General features: G+C 36.6%; 1 protein-coding gene across 1 annotated transcript in view; it reads right to left on the bottom strand.

Annotated features, from left to right (window-relative positions):
* PHF21A (PHD finger protein 21A) overlaps positions 1 to 20,919 on the bottom strand; it is a 268,128-nt gene that overhangs the window by 191,295 nt on the left and 55,914 nt on the right. The window contains exons 4-5 of the mRNA XM_006896738.1: positions 15,787 to 15,819; positions 12,335 to 12,400 (exon numbers count right to left, since the gene is read on the bottom strand). Coding sequence (XP_006896800.1) covers positions 12,335 to 12,400; positions 15,787 to 15,819 — 99 coding nt within the window. The remainder of the gene's footprint in view (positions 1 to 12,334; positions 12,401 to 15,786; positions 15,820 to 20,919) is intronic.

The following is a 20,919-nucleotide window of genomic DNA, read 5'->3' as shown; positions in this document are numbered from 1 at the left end:
GTCAATATTTATGCGTTCCATTTCTTTCTTAACAATTTCTAATTTTCCTTCATTCATGGCTCTCACATTCCATGTACCAATCACTAGGGTCTGCTTACAACTGTTCCTCCTCCTTTGTATTTCGATACTTGATAGTTCTACCTAGGTTGCCCTTTCTGGTACAGATATAAGATATATTATTAAATTTTATTTTTCCTTTGCTGACATTTTCCAGATTAATATATTTGGCTTTTCACAGTTGGGGGAGCGGTGGTAGTTTAAAGGAATGAGGGGCTAATCTAATCTCCTCTTATACCTCTAAAGCAATCACACAAAACAAACAACTCAACTCTGACACATATTCATAAAAAAATTATACTAAAGTATCACATATTTTATTGTCATTGTTGTTAAATGCCATCGAGTTGCTTGCTATGTACCACAACAGCTCTGAATCCTGCTCTATCATGAGCCAACCTTATTGTCTCTGACACACCAGCCCCACTGCCCTAGTTACTGTATCAATCCCTCTCATGAGGGTCTTCCTCTCCTCCACCCTTCTAAGCATGATGTCTTTCTCCAAGGACCTGGTCCCTCTTGGTAATCCAAACTAAGGATGTGAGACAAAAATCCCATCATCCTTGCCTCTACACAGCATCCATGATAACCATACTTTGCTAATACCACTCCTCAAAAGCATCAATTCTTCTTTGCTCTTTCTTATTCACTGTTTAATTTTCACATGTGTATGAAGCAGTTACTTTGCAGATATTATAATTAATGTCTTAAACCAGAATGTATCTGAATGGTTAAATGGAAAACCAAGTTTCTCTGTAAATCTTCACTCAAGTCACAATTTTTAAAAATGTCATCAAAGAAAGAACAAGAGGTGCTTTGGTTTCAAACTACTCATGTTGCTCTCCAGCCCCACCACAACCGCCACCTAAGAAGATTCTCTGCTCCAGCAATTCTGATGACTCAGACTTGTTTCATTAGGTCTTGCTGTTTCCTATTCTTATGCCTTTGCACTTTTTTTTCCTGTTTGGAAAACTCTTGTTTGCCCACTAAGTAAGTTTCTATTTATCCTTCATCATTTAGCTCAGATATAGAAAAAGATACATACACTAAAAGTATCTCCTCATCCTGAGTACCATGCACATTCTATCTTCAAATGTACTCTGTCTGGTTACATGTCCTTATTTCTTATAAGGCCTGAGTTTTGAATACATATTTGTTTAAACTTAAATAAGGTAAGGAATATTTATTTATCCAACAAACATTTGAGAGCTAGCAAATCAATGAACAGACAGGCAAAAACATATGAAATCATGGAGTTTCCTCTGTTTTTAAGCTTTAAGAATTATCAGAAGGTGCCAGTATAAGGGCACAAGAAGTATGATAGACTATGAGGCTAAACTCATGGGTAGTAATATGCTTTTATTATTATCTAAATCTATTCTCCATTCAGAGAGAAGAGCAACTGACAAAAAACAGATGTTCTCCCCAATAGGTCCTTAAGGAATAGCATCACTAAAATTATAAAGGCTTAGTAGACATACCTAAAACACCCTGGGGAAGAGTGGAAGGACAGAGACTTTGTCAGAAGGTGATGTGTTGCCAAGAGTCCAAGGTAACTCCACAAGATCTATTTCTATTATCCAATAGTACATTTCAGAACACTTACTTGTGCTCATGTGGAACCTGCACCTTGACCAAGAACAAGGAGATACTATATGGTTTGAAATCAGAAAAGGTACACAATACAGTTCCATCTTTCTTCCATTCTCATTTAATCTATATGTCAGGTAAATGATTCAAGAAACTGGACTCAGTTTGAAGAAGTTCATATGAAGAACTCAGCATCAGAATTAGAGGAAACTTTATCAACAAGCAGAGATATATGCAGAAAACACAACCTTACTGAAAGCAAATGAAACTTGAAGGACTTACTGAAGAAGACTGAAGCCTTTTAGTATAGCTTATACACCACCATAAAGGAAAAAAAAATTCTTCACAACTGGACCAATAAGCAACTGTATGACAGAGATTAAGTTTGAAGTTGTTGAACTTTCATATTATTTGAGTTCACAGTCAACAACCATGGCAATCTGGTATGTACTGAAGGAAATACAGTTGCTAGGGCTTCACAAACTAGGAGATATACATGCAAATATATCTTTTAAAATGTGTTAAGAGGTAAGTAAGAGCAACAGAAAAAAAGGAGTCATCAATTCACAGGGGAAAAAAAGCATTTATATCTGCCAAAATATGGTTTAAAAGGTTAACAATTTTTTTAAGTGATTTAGAATTTCTTGTTAGTGATTTAGTAATCTCATAAACACAAGCTGAACAGCATAAGCCAGATAAAAAGAGTATACACTGTATGGTTTTAAATATAGGTATGATAGTTACATGAAGGTTCCAGGTGTAAAAATATGTTTGAGCCATAAGTGTGTATATGTATATGTATATGTATATGTATATATAGCTAACACAAGCCCGAAGAGTCGTCAATGTTTCTGAATTGTGACACTGGAAAAAAGTACTGAATAGCCCATCAACTGCCAAAAGAACAAATTTGTCTTGAAGGAAGTGCAAATAGAGTGGTCCTTACAGGCAAGGATGTTGAAACGTCATCACATTTACCTTGAGCATGTTTTCAAGAGGAAATGAATTCTTAGAGACATCATTCTGGGAAAGATAGAGGGTCAGTGAAAGAGAGAAAGGCCCTCACAAGATGCACCCACACAGTGACCACGATGGACTTGCACATGTTGGAGACTGAGAGGATGGCGCAAGACAGGAAAAGGTTCAGATCTGTGCTTCACAGGATCTTCATGCGTTATACCCACTCTGACACATCTGACAAGAACTGGCATGCATGATTTTGTTGTTTGCAATGGAATTTTAACTGACAGCAACTCTCTACGACAAAGTAGAATTGTCCTACAGAATTTCCTAAGATATAGAATCTTCATTAGATTTTCCTGCCTCCGAGCAGCTGGTAGGTTAGAACTGCCGAACTTTCGGTAGCAGTCAAGCACTTAACCACTGTACTACCACGGCTCTTCCTACCACACGCACGGACACAAACATATACAGTAAGTGTAATAATAACTGCACATGAAATTAGTACATATATTATAACTTGAACATTTTAAAAGTAATAGATGTTCTTTATAAAAAATTCAAACAGTTAAAGACATAAATTTAAGACTACCAGAATTCTCTTTAAAGCCCATTTTTCAGGATAATCACTGTGACTAGGCCTGATGTACATAATTTTGGATAACTCTCTACTTTTCTCAATGTTCCTTGAGTATAAATGGCTAGTAATGCATGCATATGGTTTCTAAATATTTTAAAATGTAAACAAACATTGAATACCATTTTTAAAATATTTTTTCAACTTCCACTCAGTTAAGCATTTCGTTCTTTTTTAATGTTTACATAGGATACTGTAACATGCCGATACAGCTAACACATATTGCTTGCTAAGGTACCCGGATTTGTTCTTATTGCTCTTGAGTTGGGATCAACTCATAAGTGACCCTTCATTGGGTCTCCAAGGCTGTAACTCACACGTGGGAGGGTTTCCAAGGCTGTAACTCACATGTGGGAAGATTGGCCATTTTTCTCCCGTGCAGCCGCCAGAGGACTGAACCACCAGAAAGGTGCAGCCTTTGGGATGGTAGCACAACTACCAATGAACTAGAGCTCCCTCGTTTATTTACAGTCCTTTTCAGATTTTCCTAAGTGCCTATTTCTGTACTATAATGTTCAGAAAATGGGCTTGATGAATAACCGTAACTTTGCACTAAGTAAAAAAGATGTTTTATTAAGGCCACAAGTTAAAGAAACAATATAGCATAAACAAAATAACCCCAAGTATTTGACAAGTCTGGAGGGCAAGGCAGATATTCGTTCAATGGATAGGTAGGCATGAGTGAGATAAGGAGGGATGTTAGAAGTCATGGAAAAGAAGGTGGGTTTTCCCACCCCATCTCCAGAGTCAGTTTAAGGGACGGGTAGACTTTGAAGGATCTGAAGAAAGAAAGCGTTATACAAGAGTTGTATTTTAGAAGGTCACAATAAAAGATAGACACTAGCTAGGAAAATATCAAGAAAGGGGAGTAGCAGAAAATGAGCAATAATGAGAAGGTGGAAAAACTAGGACTCTGAAACTCTGGGTAAGGGATAAGAAAAAGGAGGAGAATTTAAATGGGGGTGGAATTAGGGTTCTGTTTAGAGACTGTAGAGGGAGCCTATTTTTTTTTTCTTAATAAATTCATTATGCTTTCAGAAGCTAGTAGTGTAATAAGATGACTAAAGATGCCCATAATTTACCAGGAAGATTCATTCATTTAAAGAAGATTCCCATCCAAATAAAGATGAATTTCTTCAGAACCTTTATATTCTTGGCTAGTATTTCTGAATCCTTCATTCTTTCTTGAATGCAAGTCAAGAAGATTGCACTAGAAGAAATTTTAAACTTTACGTTTCCTATATTTGATACAAAGGAGAAGGAACTGATAAAACACAAGTAGCAGTCAATTCATCAAAGAACTGGACTAATGGACTCACATAAATATTGCACAGGAGAGATAAAGTACACTAAATTTTTTGGAATGCCTAGTCTTTAGACAAAAATGAGATCAGATTCCCATCATAATTAGGGATCTTTAGAGAGTAACAATTCTGGATTCCAATGTCATGTGTCACTACAAATAATCCCATTAGACTGTTTAAGAATAAGCACTGGTAACTTTCTATGGTTACTGGTAACATTCTATGGTTGCTGGTATCAATGACTGAATTCAGTCATGTATCAGGTTACCAATATTGGACTGCAGGAACTAATTTACTTAATTCCAAGGCAATGAGGCCTTAATGCAATGTAATTATTGTGCCTAATGTCCTATTTAAAAAAATATTTGATAGATAAAGGCCCATAGAGTAATTTAAAAATACAGTTTCTTAAGTAAAACTGAACAAAGAGTACAATGATTAATTTTTAGTCTTGATTCTGATACTGATAATTATTTAAGCATAGCTAAATCATAAATAGTCCATGTTTTATTTTATAAATAATAACAAAGAGCTTGTGACTGATTTAAATGTGAACTGTTGCAAGTTGTTCAGAAAAGTAATATTTTATATGATAGGAAGGTTGTCATATATGAAATGAAATTAACCATCATGACTAAAACCACCAAGTTTCATTTAAACAGACCTCACCTTAACAAATGTCAGTGTATCCAACAGATACAAGTTGATTAACTTGTAAAAGGCTTTATCCAAACTTCTATAGTAACTCAGAAGTATCAGCAAATTTGTCAGAGAATCAGGAATATTAAACTCCAAGGGCCTCCCCCTCCCACTCAGTGTATTACTCAAGTCCCCTACCACTACTGTCAAGTCAATTCTGAATCATGGCAACCCTGACGGAGAGGTGAACTGACCACAGGACTCCCAAGATTGAATATTTCTACAAAGGCAGACTGCCTCAGCTTTCTCCCCTTGTATAGCTGGTGAGGCAGCCAGATCAAACTTTTAAATTCTTTAACCCCTGTGCCATCAAGACATCTTTTAAAGTCACTTAGTCAATTTATTCTATGCATCAGATACTAGTTACAGTAGGGGCAGAAAAGGGTTAAAAAATAATTGTATCAAAATGAATTTAAATTTAAAATTGAGAACTCCAGTTCCTTATGTGGCAACTACTTATTAAGCCTCGGGAACTCTGGTGGCTTAGTGGAAAGCTGTTGAACTGCCAACCCAAAGGCACATGGTTAACATTTACCAGTTGATCCATGATAGAAAGATGGGCAATGTCCTCGCAAGCAGTTTACTCTTTCTGAAAATCTACTACAGAGTCAGCTATGAGTTGGTTCTAATTTGATGGTACATAGCAACATTATTCTTCAACCTAGGTAAACATTTTGTTGAGTACCAGGTTAGATTATTTGTTAAAGCAGAGATTATAAATTTTTTGCATAGTTTGAAAAATAATAGCAAACACCAAGGACTTACAGAGGGTTGTATTTCTGCAAAAAAGAATAAGAAAAACCTGAGAAAAAGCCATAAAAGACAACCAAACCCTAAAGCCAAGGAGAATTCTATGGAATATTCATACCACAGACAAATGGTGTATTCTATGAAAAATATACCCCAGATAAACATTAAACTCATCTTCAAAATTAGCAAAGTGTCCTTTCCTAACTAACAGGGTATCTACTGGGGAAAAGGAGGTATTCTCAAAGATGCTATTAATCTGGTAAGCCTTTTTCTTAGAGGTTATTTACAAATACATAAAGTTTCTTTTAAATGTAGTAAAAGTTTCAATACTCCTTGGTGAGATGTGATAAATATTCTCAATTCTTTCATCTTTTATGCTGTAGTATCATACACATCCATGCCTCTTCCCAGGTAACGTTGTAGAACTTGGCCACATGAGTTGTTTGTACTAATAAGATGTTAATCTTATTGATGCCAGGAAGGTTTAAAATTTCTTTTGGTAGTCTGGCCTGCTTCTAGCACTCCAGTGATACACCATGAAATGAGTATGCTCCAGGTAGATATTGTGTCTTAATGCTAGATCCCCTCAAACCAAGCATGTTTAGACCAGACCTAAACCAACCTGAGTCATGCCCGGCTAATTCACAAACTAAAAGGGAGGTGCTTGGCAAGGCTATACCTGGAGAACCCTAGGAGACCTATCGACTTGTTGTGAGAATAAATGCTCAATGCTACCGCTACCTGCACTCAATATAATACTGGTTTGTTATATAGTTGTTATTAACAGCAGGCCAATACATTCAGTATTCTTAAACCTAGGACTGTATCATTCTGTTTCAAAGAAGCAGAGATTAACACAGAAGTCTATGTATTATAGTGATATTTATAATAGCAAAAAACTGTAAACAGCCTATCAACAAGTAATAGAGGAACAAATAACAATATGATCAGATAACCAACTATATGAAACTATTAAAAATCATGTTCACAAGGGACACTCAAAAATGTTAAGAATGTTTACATTTGTTTAAAAATAAGATGCACTTATCTTAAAAAATGAAGAAATAAAAAAGATAAGGTGGATAAATGAATTAATTCTAAAAATGCAAATGCCTCTTTTGTGTTAAACACCATACCACCGTGCTAAATACTAAGTTTAGAGAAATCAATAAAGTAACATGGTCTCTGACTTCTTAAAACTAAGTAATGAAGAAGAGAAATTTTTTTACAAGAGAGAAATTCTTAAAAACTATTTTAAAAAATAATAATCACATAGAGCTATATAATTACAAATGGTGGTAAGTGATTGTTGCAGTTATGCATGTATATTTCTCCCAATGGTAATGAGTTGCACTGCCAAACCAAAGCCACATGGTTAGTCTACCAGCTGCTCCATGGAAGAAAGATGGGCAATCTTGTGCTGTGCAACTTAGTGCCTCTGAAAACCTACTGGAGAGTCAGCTATGAGTTGATCTGACTCACTGATACACAACAATAACACTTAGTAAAAGAATCTCTGGATTCCATTGACACTTGGAGTAGACTACACTGCCCACCATTCCTTCCTCCCAGGTGAGACCATGTGAATTAGCTCTGGCCAATGGGATCTAATAGCAAAGAGAATGTGCAACTTCTAGTAAGCATACTTAAAAGGAAGGGTTTGCTCTTCTTTGCTTCTCCCCTTTTTACCAGATGGAGCAGCTATTTTAGACTATGACGTGGAAGCTTCATGCTGAGAATGGCAAAGCAGCAGAATAGGAAGAACCTAAGTTCTCTGCCCTGTGGAACCATCACTACAAGTCCTAGATTGCCTACAAAACTTTTACACAAGGAAATAAAATGTGGCCTGCTTAATTAATTTTTTATTCTGAGTTTTCAAGTCATTCACAACTAACCCTAATTTAAACTGACATAGCTATTAAAAACAAAAACAAAACAACCAACCGGAAAAATTTAATGGAAGGTCAGAAAGAGGTGATTTTTGACTGGAAAAAGGTGTTTGAGTAGCAGCTCCTTTGAAGAAGTTGTGACCTAACTGTGACCTAAAGACTAACTCAAATTAAGGAGGTTAGAGATTCAAAATGTCCTAGGTGGGACACTGAGAGGCAATGGCTTGTATTGAGAAGCACAGATTTTGGTTTGTTTTGTTCCTATTGTTATTTTTATGTTCTGTGTTGTTGTTAAGTGCCATCCAGTCATGTATGACTTATAGAGACACTATGAACAACAGATCTGAAGCCTGTCCTATCCTGAGCCAGCCTTACAATCTCTGGTACACTCAAACCCATGACTGCAGTGACAGTGTCATGCCACCTGGTTGATGAAGAGCCAACCTGTGTTGGGTCTTCCTCTCCTTGACCATCCATCCCTCTAACTTCCCAAGCATGATGTCCCTCTCCAAGGATCTACCTCTCCAAGTAATATGCTTAAAGTATGTGAGACAAAGCTTCATCATCTTTGCCATAAGAAGCACTCTGGCTGTATCTTCTCTAAGACATATCTGTTTGGGTTTTTTTTGGCAGTCCATGGAATCCTCAGTACTCTTTTCCAACACCACACAGTTTAAAGATATAAAATTATTTTTTTGTCATCCTTAGCCACTGTCCAGCTCTCAGACTGAAAAGACCACGACCTCAATCTGGTGCACTTTACACCTCAAACTTGTATTATTCCTCAATAATTTGGAGAGGTCCTTCACTACAGACCTTCCCAGTACAATACATTTCCTGATCTGACTGCTGGTATCTGTGTACTGACTATGGACCATGTACGATGAAGTTGTTGGATAAAGTACTAGAACAGAAGAGGTGAATATCCCCAGACAAAGACGAAGAAATTGGCAGGGGCCACATGATGTAAGAATATGTAGGTCATGTTAAGAATTAAAAAATTTAAATCACCAGATGTTCTGCAGGAGAAGGAGGGGCAATCTCCTCCTGTGCCAGTCGGATCCGATTCGATGGTACACGACAAGAAAAAAAAAGAATTTAAAAATTTAGTTTCAATAAGATAGAAAGCCACCAAAAAAAAAAAAAGGTCTGTCTTGTTTAGTTTTTAAAGTAGGGTACTGCTATCACAACAAGATAACTCACACTCTAAAGATCAGAGACTACATTATGTGCAAAGGACACAGCAAAGCCTGGACGTAGGTACAACCAGGAACTCTACCATTTTGGTATGTTTTAGATACGATATAATGGTAATTTTACTACAGACCAAAAATACAACAGTGTCTCTGTAAGTAGAGGATTTGTGATTTCTAGAGTTTTTCATTTTCGGTATTGTACAGATTTTTAAATGAATATTATATTACTGTTTTATTAATAGAGAAAAATGCAAATAAATATTGTAAAATAAGCTTTTCATCTTAACAGGATTATAAAAACAATCACCTGAACAAATCTGTAAATACGTATTGCTGTTATTATGTGCTGTTGAGTCAGAACTGACTCACAGCTGATCCTCCAACAGGTTTTCAGAGGCTGTAAATCACAGGGGAGAGTGCTCATTCTTTCTCCCACAGAGCAGCTAGTGGATGAGAATCACCTGCCTTTGGGTTGGCAGTAGACCACCAGAGCTCCCTAAAACACATGAGAACATTTCCACATTCAAGGAATCTTTTATCCTTTACACCAGTGAAAACTTAGGTAAAAGACTCTTATGTATCTAATTCATTTTTCAAGCAGGTACAGAAACGATTAACATAGGCAAATGCAAGTAGACAGAGAATGTAAACAAACAAGATAAAATGTTAATTGTTCTTCATTCTGAAACAAGACAATACTATCTTTTGATCTTTTAGAGAATTTCAGAAAAATACTCACAAATTTAATGTTAAATTTAAAAGTCATGTGAGTAAGTTGTTGTTATGTGCTGTCAAGTCACCTGCAACTCATAGTGACCCTTTGTACAACAGTCCTAAACCCTGCTCTATCCCTTGCCAATCTTATTGTCTCCAACATGCCTATTCCCATTACCCCAGTGACTGAATCAATCCATCTCATCGAGGGTCTTCCTCTCCTGCGCTGTCCGTCCACCCTCCCACGCATGACATCCCTCTCTAAGGATGGATCCCGCCTTGCAACATGTCCAAAGTATGTCAGACGGAGAATTCCAATTTTAGTTATTCAAGCAGGAAAATCAATATGTTGCTAGACATTAAGTGAATCTTTAGAAAAAGGAAAAACAAAAGCTGGACAAGGAGTATTAAGAAACTGTTCTAAAAGAAAACTATTTAAAATGAAATAGTAATGATTCAGGTTAAAAATACGTGAGGTCTGAAGAAGAATCATCTTTTGAACTTTGTATCTGTGCTTCCTTCTGAAACTATCCTACTCCCAAAATATATTTTCAGTTTCATCAAGAATGTTATTTAACAGTTACACAAATACTGTAAAAACCACAAGACTCCACTTCATTTTGATTCTAGTTTTCTTTATTCCAAACATCTCAGGTTTTCCTGATGCTAAATAAATTTTTAAAAATTCCATTATCTGAAATCCAAACAGCAACTGAGGGCTTACTACTTCATGGAACGTTACTAAACATAAATGAGAGCAATTTTCTATTAAGTGAGGTCCCCTAGCAAGAAAAAAAAATATTAGTGAGTAAGAAGCTACCAAAACAAAACAAACCATTATACCAGCTTCATTAAACAAAAATTTTAAATAAACATAAAACTCTCCCCTTCTCAAGTTATCCCATTTCTCCAAAATGTTGTTATGGTTAATATTGTGGTTATGGTGCTACTGAATCAGAGCCAAGTCATAGCTGACCCTCCAACAGATTTTCTGAGACTGTAAAATGCATGGAAGGAGACGCCCATCTTTCTCCTTCAGAGCAGCTGATAGATTCAAACCACCTGCCTTGGGGTTAGCAGCTCAACTCCTTAGCACTGGGCCACCAGTTAAGTTAGCTTTAAGTTGTCTTAACTTTGAGATAGCTCCCCACCCCCTACACCACTAGTCAGTTCTCACCTTCTTTCTCTGTTGGAACACGTGAATTTTTCAGTAAAAGTGACTCATTCACTGGCATCTTGTCAAACTAACCCTGAAACTATAAAGAGGCTCAGTGCTAACAGATTTCTAAAGCTAGAACACTTCCACTAACACACATCATTTTGATTTTAGAGATCTTAATAATTTCAGAGCCAATACATACTAGCAAATCCTGTTTATATTTTTCCTTACGAACTGTTTTCTACTATCCCACCCTCTCCTAATTTTAGTTTGGTTACTCACTAATTTAAAATACCTCCTACCTGTGGAAAAAATAAAAAGAAGCAGCTTAGAAACATAAGAAATTTAGTGGGGGAAGAAAGAAGCAATTGTGCAGTCTGCTTAAAAAAAAAATCCCATTCTGAAACAGCACGTATCTATTTCACATAGTTATCAAAGATTATTTCTTCACTTAGTTCAATGAAAACACCATATACAACATAAACAAAAAGGGAAATCTCCTGGAATGTTTTTATTTCATTAAACAACATTCAAAGAATCTAGAGATCAATTATTGATAAATACTTAGCAAAAAAAAATCTGCAATAAGATCTAACTAGTGAGATATCAACTGCAAATCACTTTATCCTTTAGCTTCAGACATTCACCTACTCCAAGATAACCCAATGGAGACAGACAGGGAAGGAACAAAAAAATCAAATGCTTCATGCCCATGACCGTAGACATGTACTTATAGATCTTAACTGCCACACTCCACCTGGTGGCAGGAGATGTTGGAAATAGTCATTATAAAGGAAATTAAATACTTTCGAGATGTTTGCAGAAAAAAAAGCAAAGTGTTCCTCTCTTGCCCTATATAGAAGAAATCAGGTTCCATCCTCCCCCCCCCATATAAATGTAGGCCAATAACCAATAGATTAACAAAGCTGTGACAATACTCAGATGGCAAGAAGGAAACTTTAATTTACTTATCATTCTATACTAATTTACTAATCATTATCTCTACAATAGTTAGACATTATCTCAAGCTTTTGAAATAGATAACAATACACCTATAGCCGTTACAAGAACCTGTTACATATCCCCACTAACTTTCTTTACCCTTTCTCCCTATGGTAAACTAGGGTTTAATTAACATGGTTAACAGAAGACTGACACATTGCTTTTCATATTTGACAGTAACATATACCCATGGGATACTCTAGAGACTGATTTCAACCAAAAATAAAAATAGATAAACAGAGCTCAAACAAAATTAAAACTGAGTCTGGCTGCCCACACTTATTTTCACACATGAAGAAAAATAGCAGTTCTCTTAGAAGCCTCGAGCAGACATATCTTTAGAACACAATGTTAAAAATACGTGCCCCCTCCCCTACCTGTTTCTCACTCAAAGCTGTGATTTTGGCTTGAAGTTCATGAAGCTGTTTCTTTAAATCAGCATTCTGATTGGAAAGAAAAAATATCTGTGAGAAAGATAGTTCATTTGTTAACAGAATAGTAGCGAGAAGACTTTATGCATACTGTACTACAAATGATGAAGCAACCTTAAGCACTGAGCCAATCAAATCTGCACGCAGTAAGCCACAGCCATATCACTAATTAATGTACAGATAAAAACAACACGGAGCCCTAGTAGCACAATGGTTAAGCACTGAAAAGCTAACCCCAAAGTTAATTTCTTAAACCCACCCACACTTGACTCAAAGGGAGCTCTGGTGGCCTAGTCTGTAGGGATGTAGGCTGCCAACCCCAAAATGGTGATTCTCTGATAGTTCAATCCACCTAGTTCCATGGATGAAGGATGGGCAAGCTCCTCCTGGGTGATTTAGAGCCTCCCAAAACCCCACTGGAGGTCAGTTAAGGGTAGATTCAACTCAATGAGAGAGATTGTTTCCATGGAAGAAGAGATGCAGCATTCTGCTCCCATAGAGACTGCAGCCAAAGAAATACTATGGGATAGTTTTAGTCTCTCTTAAGCTTGCTACAAATCAGAATTGACTCAGTGGCCCGTAACACCATCACTACCAGAATAGGGAACAGACTTTTTGCAACTGCTTTAAATTATAGGAAGTTTTATTTTAGCATTATGCATTGTAATAAGACCTTTCTACAGAAATATTGTGATTCTTTATAGAAAGTATCAGTTGTCAGAAAACTTAAAGCTCCATTAATCAGACAAAAGCAGAAAAATGGAGGTTCTAAGTATGCATACACTCTATGCTTAACGGCATTAACAACAAAGATAAGAGGTTTTTCCCCACTTGGCCTCTCCCTTATTTAGTAGAGTACATTTGTTATTTTAGCCTAGATTTGAAAAGCTGTCAGTGCTGCAACTGACTTAACACTACATCATTCACATTAGCACACTGACTACCAGGACATTTTCTCAGTTCTAAAATTCTAGGAATCAGAAAAAAGAATACTATTTTAGATGAGATATGCTGAGCATGCTTGCCTTTTATTTAAGTGGAGGGAAAAAAAACCCCAAAATTAAAATTTTCAAATGCTTGGACTCTGGAGGCATATTCTATAGGGATCTGTGCTGCTCATTCAGAGGCAGTGACTCTGGAAGTTTGAATCCACTCACTACTGGCTCCAGAACAGAAAGATGTGAAATCTCCTCCCAGCCTCAGAAACCCACCAGAAGGTCAGTAATGAGGCAGTTCTGACTCAACAGAAATGCTGTTCTTCTTATGTGCCATCAAGTCGGAACAACTCAGTGGGTTTTCATAGGCAGTAAACTGCGTGGAATGAGACTGCCCATCTTTCTCCCACAGAGTAGCTGGTGGATTTGAACCACACGCCTTTGGATTGGCAGTGCAGCTCCTTATCAAACTCCCTCAGTGAGTTAATATGACCACCTAATAGCAAGGTGAATACCATGTCCATTAAAAATGTAAAGTCACCTAACCATTTTATGTATCATTTTTTTTAATTCCTCCCGCCTGGTCTTCTGCTAAGAGCAGGGCACATTTCCTCTCCCTCTACTGCTTTTCATGTTTACTGGGCCCCAGAGGCTCCATCTGATCATTTTATTACTACACTTGACAGATAGCCCCTCTAATGAGATCATCAAGGAACCTTGGCGATGCAGTAGTTAAGAGCTCTGCTAGGAGTCACCCCAAACCTAACAGAAAAATCCAGAAAAGAAAACTTGGCAATCTGTCCTCTAAAAAAATGTGTCTAGGAAACCTTACTCTGTCTCATAGGGTCATGATGAGACGGAATTAACTCAGTGACACTCAACAAAGACCAATGAGATCACTCATAAGACAGTCCAAATACACACTGCTCCCTTAAATTCTTAGGGTTACCATTACTGTTACATGAGAACCAGCACATCCGAAAGGCTGATTTTTTCTAATAATATTATTTCTAATATTTTTTCTAATAATATTACAGTTGCCAACAATGTGATTTATCACATTAAACGTGACAGAATCTATTAATCTAAGTCCCTAGATTCTGGCTTAAAACATTATACATTAAAAAAAAAATTATACATATATATTTTTTTAAAAAACATCAAATCAGAAAAATTTCTCAAGAAAGCTGGACTATCAAATAAGAACAAGTGCTATACATCAAGTAAAATCAACGGATTATGTTATTAACAATAGTTAGACACTATCTCTAATTCTATGAATTTTATTCCTTACTTGCAAAAAATTAAGCTTCCTAAGTACTATTTTTCAATCCAAGAGATCATCTTACTTCTCTTCCCAATGAGGTGTTTCTTTAGTTATTTTTGTTTTAATATGTATACACATTTAACTAACCAGGTGCTGCTGTCAAGTTAATTCTGACTCAAGGTAGCCCCATGTGCCCACAGGATGTGTAAGCTTATGACTCTCTGGAAGCCAACTGCCAGGCCTTACTTTCACCTCTTACTTATTATACCTCTGGATAAGTTCAAACTGTCACCTTTCAGTGAGTAATCAAGTGCTTAACCACTGTGTCCTGTGTCACCAGGGACTTACATGCTACATATACACACATACATACACACTACATCTATATTTGTTCACTTATTTATTTCTAGGTACCCATCTATGAATCTGCTGGTTCTGTGAACAGCTTACAGACAGACACATAAAATGGATAATTTCTAGCAAGTCTGGTATGTACTTTTCACACTTATGAACCACTGTCTAATGGCCACAAAAAAAAAATATGCCTGAACAGTCAATGTACTCATCCAAAGGCAAGTTTTAGGGTAAATTCTGTTCAGAGACAGAGAATAAAATACCCAAGTTAAAACTTTTCAAACTTAGATTCAGCAGTTACTGGCATGAAATATCTTTATATTCTTTTCAAGAATGCTTTCAAAAACAAAATTTCTTAAAACACTCCTAAAGATTTAAAAAAATAATTCTATTCTGAACATAGTTGCTGTTATGTGACATCGAGTTTACTATTCATAGTGACTCCATGAACAATGGCTCTGAATTTTGCCATAAGATTTCACATTTATATTTTGTGTACCATAAATTTTGAGTAAACAAGAAAAGTTTGGGGACCCTTTCAGTAATTTTTAGACTACAGAAAGCTTGATAAACTCTTGACTTTTATGGAAACGCAAAAAATATAAAGAGCATTAACTTTATTTTTTTCCAAAATACAAAGCAGTTAACATCAACAAATATGAAATGATAGCTATATTATTATAAAATGACAAATTTTGTCTAAATCGTAAAAACATTAAGACCAATGCATTAAACATAATTGTTTTCAGAAATGAGATCTTTTAACTTATGTATATATTCTTCCTCATTTCAGTTTAAAGTATTTTAATTTAAAACTCAGACAAATAAAACCATTATATTACCTGTGGGTCCTGCTTCATTTGAGCAACCAGTTTCTGGTAATAAAGAGAGAAAAAGAAACATCAATCTTACACATTAACTCATTATGACTAGACAGGTTTGGCCTCAAAGACTCAGGATTTTAAATCCACACACAAAAAATGAAGTAACAACATATAAGACTCTGTGGGAAGGAGTGTTTCTTTTACTTTTGAAAGAGAGGAGTGAACTGGGGGGGGGGGAGAGAAGTGCAGCAATGAATGAATGGAAATCCAAAATCTCTGTAAATGTTCATTCAAATTATTTTTTAAAAGTTGATAGAAAAAAGAAAAAGAATCTGTGGTCTAAAAGAATAGACCACAATGTTTCTGTGTTTATATATGGTTAATTATATGTTTCTCTTAATAGGGAAAAAAAATTAAATTACCCTCTTACATGTGAAACGAAAAACATTTTTATTTAAATAAATATGGAGACAAGAGGCTTTGTCACCATTTGCCTAGAGTTCCTGACAGGCCTGGAAAGACGCTGCTTATCTATAGACAGGCTTGTTTACAAATAGCAAAGTAGAGATCTGGCAAGTTTGTTGGTCTGGTTCTTACCACTGAAGAGCCTAGTGTCAGATGTGACTTTGCCAGTGTCTTCTCTGGAGGCAGGGATGGGGCGGGAAGATGTACTCAGAAGAGCAGTGATGTTTACTACTGGAGAGTGAGGAAGATGGGGAACAACAATGGAAACTCTATGACCTGGGATCTCTGGGCAGGAAAGTGCTATTAAATACTGAATAAGACATGTCTTTATTAGGGAAAACAGACGTCCAAAGAAAAAGAAATGCTCTCTGATCTAGGCAAACTTCTAAAATCAACACTGCCCAAATAGATACCAGGGTCAGAAAAATTTGAAGGATAAAATTATCAGAAGATTAATTCCTAAAGATATCTGGGAATAAGCTGTGCTCTACAGGAATTTTTCATATATCTAGAAAATATGTCACTTCCTTTGGGTGACAAAGCACTTTTAACATTTAAAGTTTTATTAGATAAAAATCTCTTCCTTTTCAAATAAAAAAAAGCCACCTCAAGTTCTATTGATACTTAGAGATATGATTACCATCAATTAATAAAAGCAAAACAACAAAACCTTCATTGCCGGCAAGTCAGAACTGACTCATAGCTAATCCTGCAGCAGGTTTCCAAGGCTGTAAACTGCAAGAGAGATTACCCTTTTCCTTCCAAGGAGTTGCTGAAGGAAATACCAGGGAAGGACAGTCTGGATTAGTAGCAAAACTCCCTATAGACTATGCCACGATAGCTCACCAATTAGGTTATTATTCTACAAAAGCTGAAAATGCTATGCTTTCAAAAGATTTTAGAAACTTCTGTTCTTTTAGTTTTTCACTCTACTGCCAGGCAACTAGCTAACTTTTATTTTTTAATAAAATTTTTATTTTATACTGGCTTACTTACAAAGTTTGGACACATTGTTTTTCATACCAGATCTTTCCCTTTTCCTTTACCAACCCCTCCCCTCTACCCATCAGACTGAGTGACCCTATGATTATCCCGCTGCCCATCCTCACCCCTCTGCTACTACACTCCCCTTCTTGGATTCTCATACACATTTTACGAGCTATTTTTCTATGTCTACAATAAGAGTCTTAAACAGTATTTGTCCTTATGGGGCTGAGTTAGTTAACTTGCATAATGTTCTCCAGTCCTTCCTAAGTTGCGTAGCGATTTCCAAAATCATTGGTCCTGCATACTGAGTAGTATTCTATCACATGAATGTGCCATAATTTCTCAATCCATTCAATTGTGTTTGGACATCTGTTTTCATGTTCTTGCAACGGTTAATAATGCTGCTACGAACATTTGTAGACAAATCTTCAATTGTGCCTCAGTTCTAATTTTCTCAAGGTATATTCCAAGCAGTAGAGTATCTGGGTCATAGGGAATTTCTATGTTCAGCTTTTGAGGAAGTGCCAAACTGCCTTACAGAGTGGCTGTTCCATTTCACAATCCCACCAACAGTGTATTAGAGTTCCTATCTCTCCACATCCTCTCCAACATTTATTACTTGCTGTTCTAGTAAACTTTGCCACTGCTCCAGGGGTGAGACGGTATCTCATTGTGGTTTTATTTGCATCTCTCTTATTGCCAGTGATTCTGAGCATTTCTTCATGTGTCTGTTGGCCATTGTAATATCTATCTTTCTCTGTGAAAAGTCTTTCAATGTCTTTTGTCTATTTTGTAATTGGGTTATCAGTCTTTTTCTTGTGGAGGCCCTGTAGGATTCTGTAAACTTTTGATGAGATCCTTGTCTGACATGGTGTTGCCAAATTTTTTTTTCACCGTCAGTAGATTTTCTTTTCACTCTGTTGGAAATGTATTTGATGTGCACAAGGATTTAATATTCAGGAGGTGCCATTCATCAATTTTGTCCTCTCCAGATTGTGCATTTCTGGCTGTCATTTGGCAGTCTCTTTATACCATAATCTAGGCCATTTAAGCTTGAGCCCAGTTTGTCTCTTGTGACCTTTATGGTTTTAGGCTTACTCCTAGGTCTCTGATCCACCTTAAGTTTACTTTCATGAGATGGGGATCTTGTTTCAGCTTTCTGCAGGTTAGCTAACAAATATTGCTACAATTACAGGCACTCGGACAGCCTTAGAACCCCAATTCAAATTTGCTGCTTCTGAACTCCTGTGTGATATACTTGGTGGACTAATTCCACTAAGATGCATGAATAGGCTGTGAATAAAGAGCTTAAGAAATCCCCCTGAATAAAGTGTGTCATCTTTAGTAAATGATTTAGGACATTTATTCTGACTTGTCCAAAATCTTACTGTCTGGTAGTTGCTAAAATGCATTCTGATTGTCAATCATGTGATCTCCAAATATTAATAGTCAATGGAATTGAAACACCAAGTTGTACTCAGGCATACTTTGTATTATTGTGCTTCACAGATGATGTATATTTTATGAACTGAAGGTGTGTTGCAATTCTGTCTACTAAGCTGATCAGTATCATTTTTCCAATAGTGTATGCTCACCTGTTTCTATGTCATTTTGGTAATTATAACATTCACACTTTCTCATAATTCTATTGCACATTTTAATGATTACCATATAGAGTAAATATAACTTGTATATATATTGGAAAACTAAGAAATTTATGTGACTAACTTACAGTATTTCTGAGGTAAGTCTTTGCATGTGTATTTCAGTTAACACAGCCTAAAGGTTAGTTTGTCAAATTCTTCATTTTAAAAGTCCTTGGTTTCTTTTTCTTAGTTACCAAAGTGTGGGATACTAACCCAAAGTTACCTTTTAAATGCTGAATGAGTTTTCTGCCACTGGAATTTAAAAATGGGACTGATAATCCAATTGTATCTCTACCTCTTGAATAAATAAACCAACTTCTCTATCCATATGCAGTGAAGGCACATTTTCAAAGAATCACTGGTAGGACAAGACAAGCTGGGAACTTTAACCAGACCATCCAAATCCCTAGTGGCTTAAGGGGACAGTGTTATCAAAGTTAAACTATTTTATATTGTAAAGATGTAGTAATTCTTTTATGAGGATCTACTTTATACAAGGGAGCTCTAATGGGACAGACCATGGAAAGTTAACCCAAAGGCAATGCCTCTTTGGTGGTTTAAATTCTTTAGTAGCTCTGAGGGAGAAAGCGGGGAAATCTCCACAGATCAACTGTCAGCCTCCTGAAAACCTGCTGGAGGGTCAGCGGTGAGGGAGGGAGGGCGTTACTTTATACAAAGTGTCAGCAACCTTAGTGGTCACAGACCAATTCTAAATAAGCCTGTCACTTGTTTTGTTAAGTTTTACTGGAACTCAGCATACTCATTCATTACACACTGTCTAAGATTGTTCTGTCCCTGTAACATCAGAGCCAAGCAGACTATAAATGGCCACCAAAATCTGTAATACCTGGGTCTTTACCTCTGATGGTTTAAATACAAGCTACCATAAAATTATCATAAGAACCACCAAAGATCAGACAGGAAAAAATGTGATTTCCTCAGAAAGAGATGTTCATGACAAGCCACTATTATTTAACCATTTATGAAACATAAACCATTCCAACTATCTTATGACATCTCCTGTCCATCAAAAAACAGAGAAAGGAACAATGATATACCTGTCTCTCTCTCTCAAGGCAATATCAAGTAGCTGTATAACACATTTTGTGGGCCACCAGTCTTTTCAACAAAGTCTAATCTGACACTTAGCTCATAAGGCTAAACTAAAAGCAGAATAGAAAGTTTATCCTCACAAAACTCCTGGAAAAGAGGAAAAACTCCAAAGATCACATCCAATATCCATTAAATTATCTTAATCCGTATAAGTGAAAGATTAATTATTGTATCTCAAAAGTGAATTCTACAAAGGTCATCCAATTTGAAGAGTGAATTTCATTCTCAGTCATTTGTCATTCAATCAAATATGGCATATTCCATGCATTTATTTGTTAAAAGCCTTTAATACAGGGGGGTAAAAAAAGGCTTGTTTATTTTTCTCAATTCACATGCTTTCTCTATGGCTGCTGAGCTGGAACTGATTCATTCCTAGCTGACCCTCCACTGGGCTTCTGAGGCTACTGCACAGAAAGATTCTGTCCGTTTTCCTCTCTTGGAGCTGGTGGAAGATTCGAAGTGCCAGAGAGGCTCGGCCTCTGGGTTAGCAGCACGACTCCCAATGGATGTCAACTGAGCTCCCTGGTGGGATATACCATAAAAAACCCTCAAAAGTCACTGCCAATGAGTTTACTGTCCTCAAGTCTCTCTTGCTTACTGCCTTTGTGTGGGAACCAACTCACAGTTGCCCCTTCACTGCATATTTGTGGCTGTAATTGATCATCTTTCCCTGCAGAGCCCTTAGTGGACTCACATAAGGAGAGGTGCTACCAGAGGAAAGGCCACATAAGTAGACTGTACATAGCGTATTCAGTAGCAGGGAGATCTGGTGACCTTGTCCGCAGAGAGTTCTCTGGCAGTTTGAATCCACCAGTGGCTTCGGGGGAGAAAGATCAGCAATCTCCTTCCATGCAATTTACAGGCTCAGAACACCCAAGAGAGGGTCAGCTATGAGTTGGCTCCAACATGATGGCAAGAATTTTTATTATATACAGGCAGT

The sequence above is a fragment of the Elephantulus edwardii genome, unplaced genomic scaffold (assembly GCF_000299155.1).
Source record: "Elephantulus edwardii isolate Elephantulus edwardi_28Jun2011 unplaced genomic scaffold, EleEdw1.0 scaffold00189, whole genome shotgun sequence".
Taxonomy (NCBI): Eukaryota; Metazoa; Chordata; class Mammalia; order Macroscelidea; family Macroscelididae; genus Elephantulus; species Elephantulus edwardii.
The sequence above is the reverse complement of the archived record's forward strand: the minus strand, read 5'-3'. Positions and strand labels throughout refer to the sequence as shown.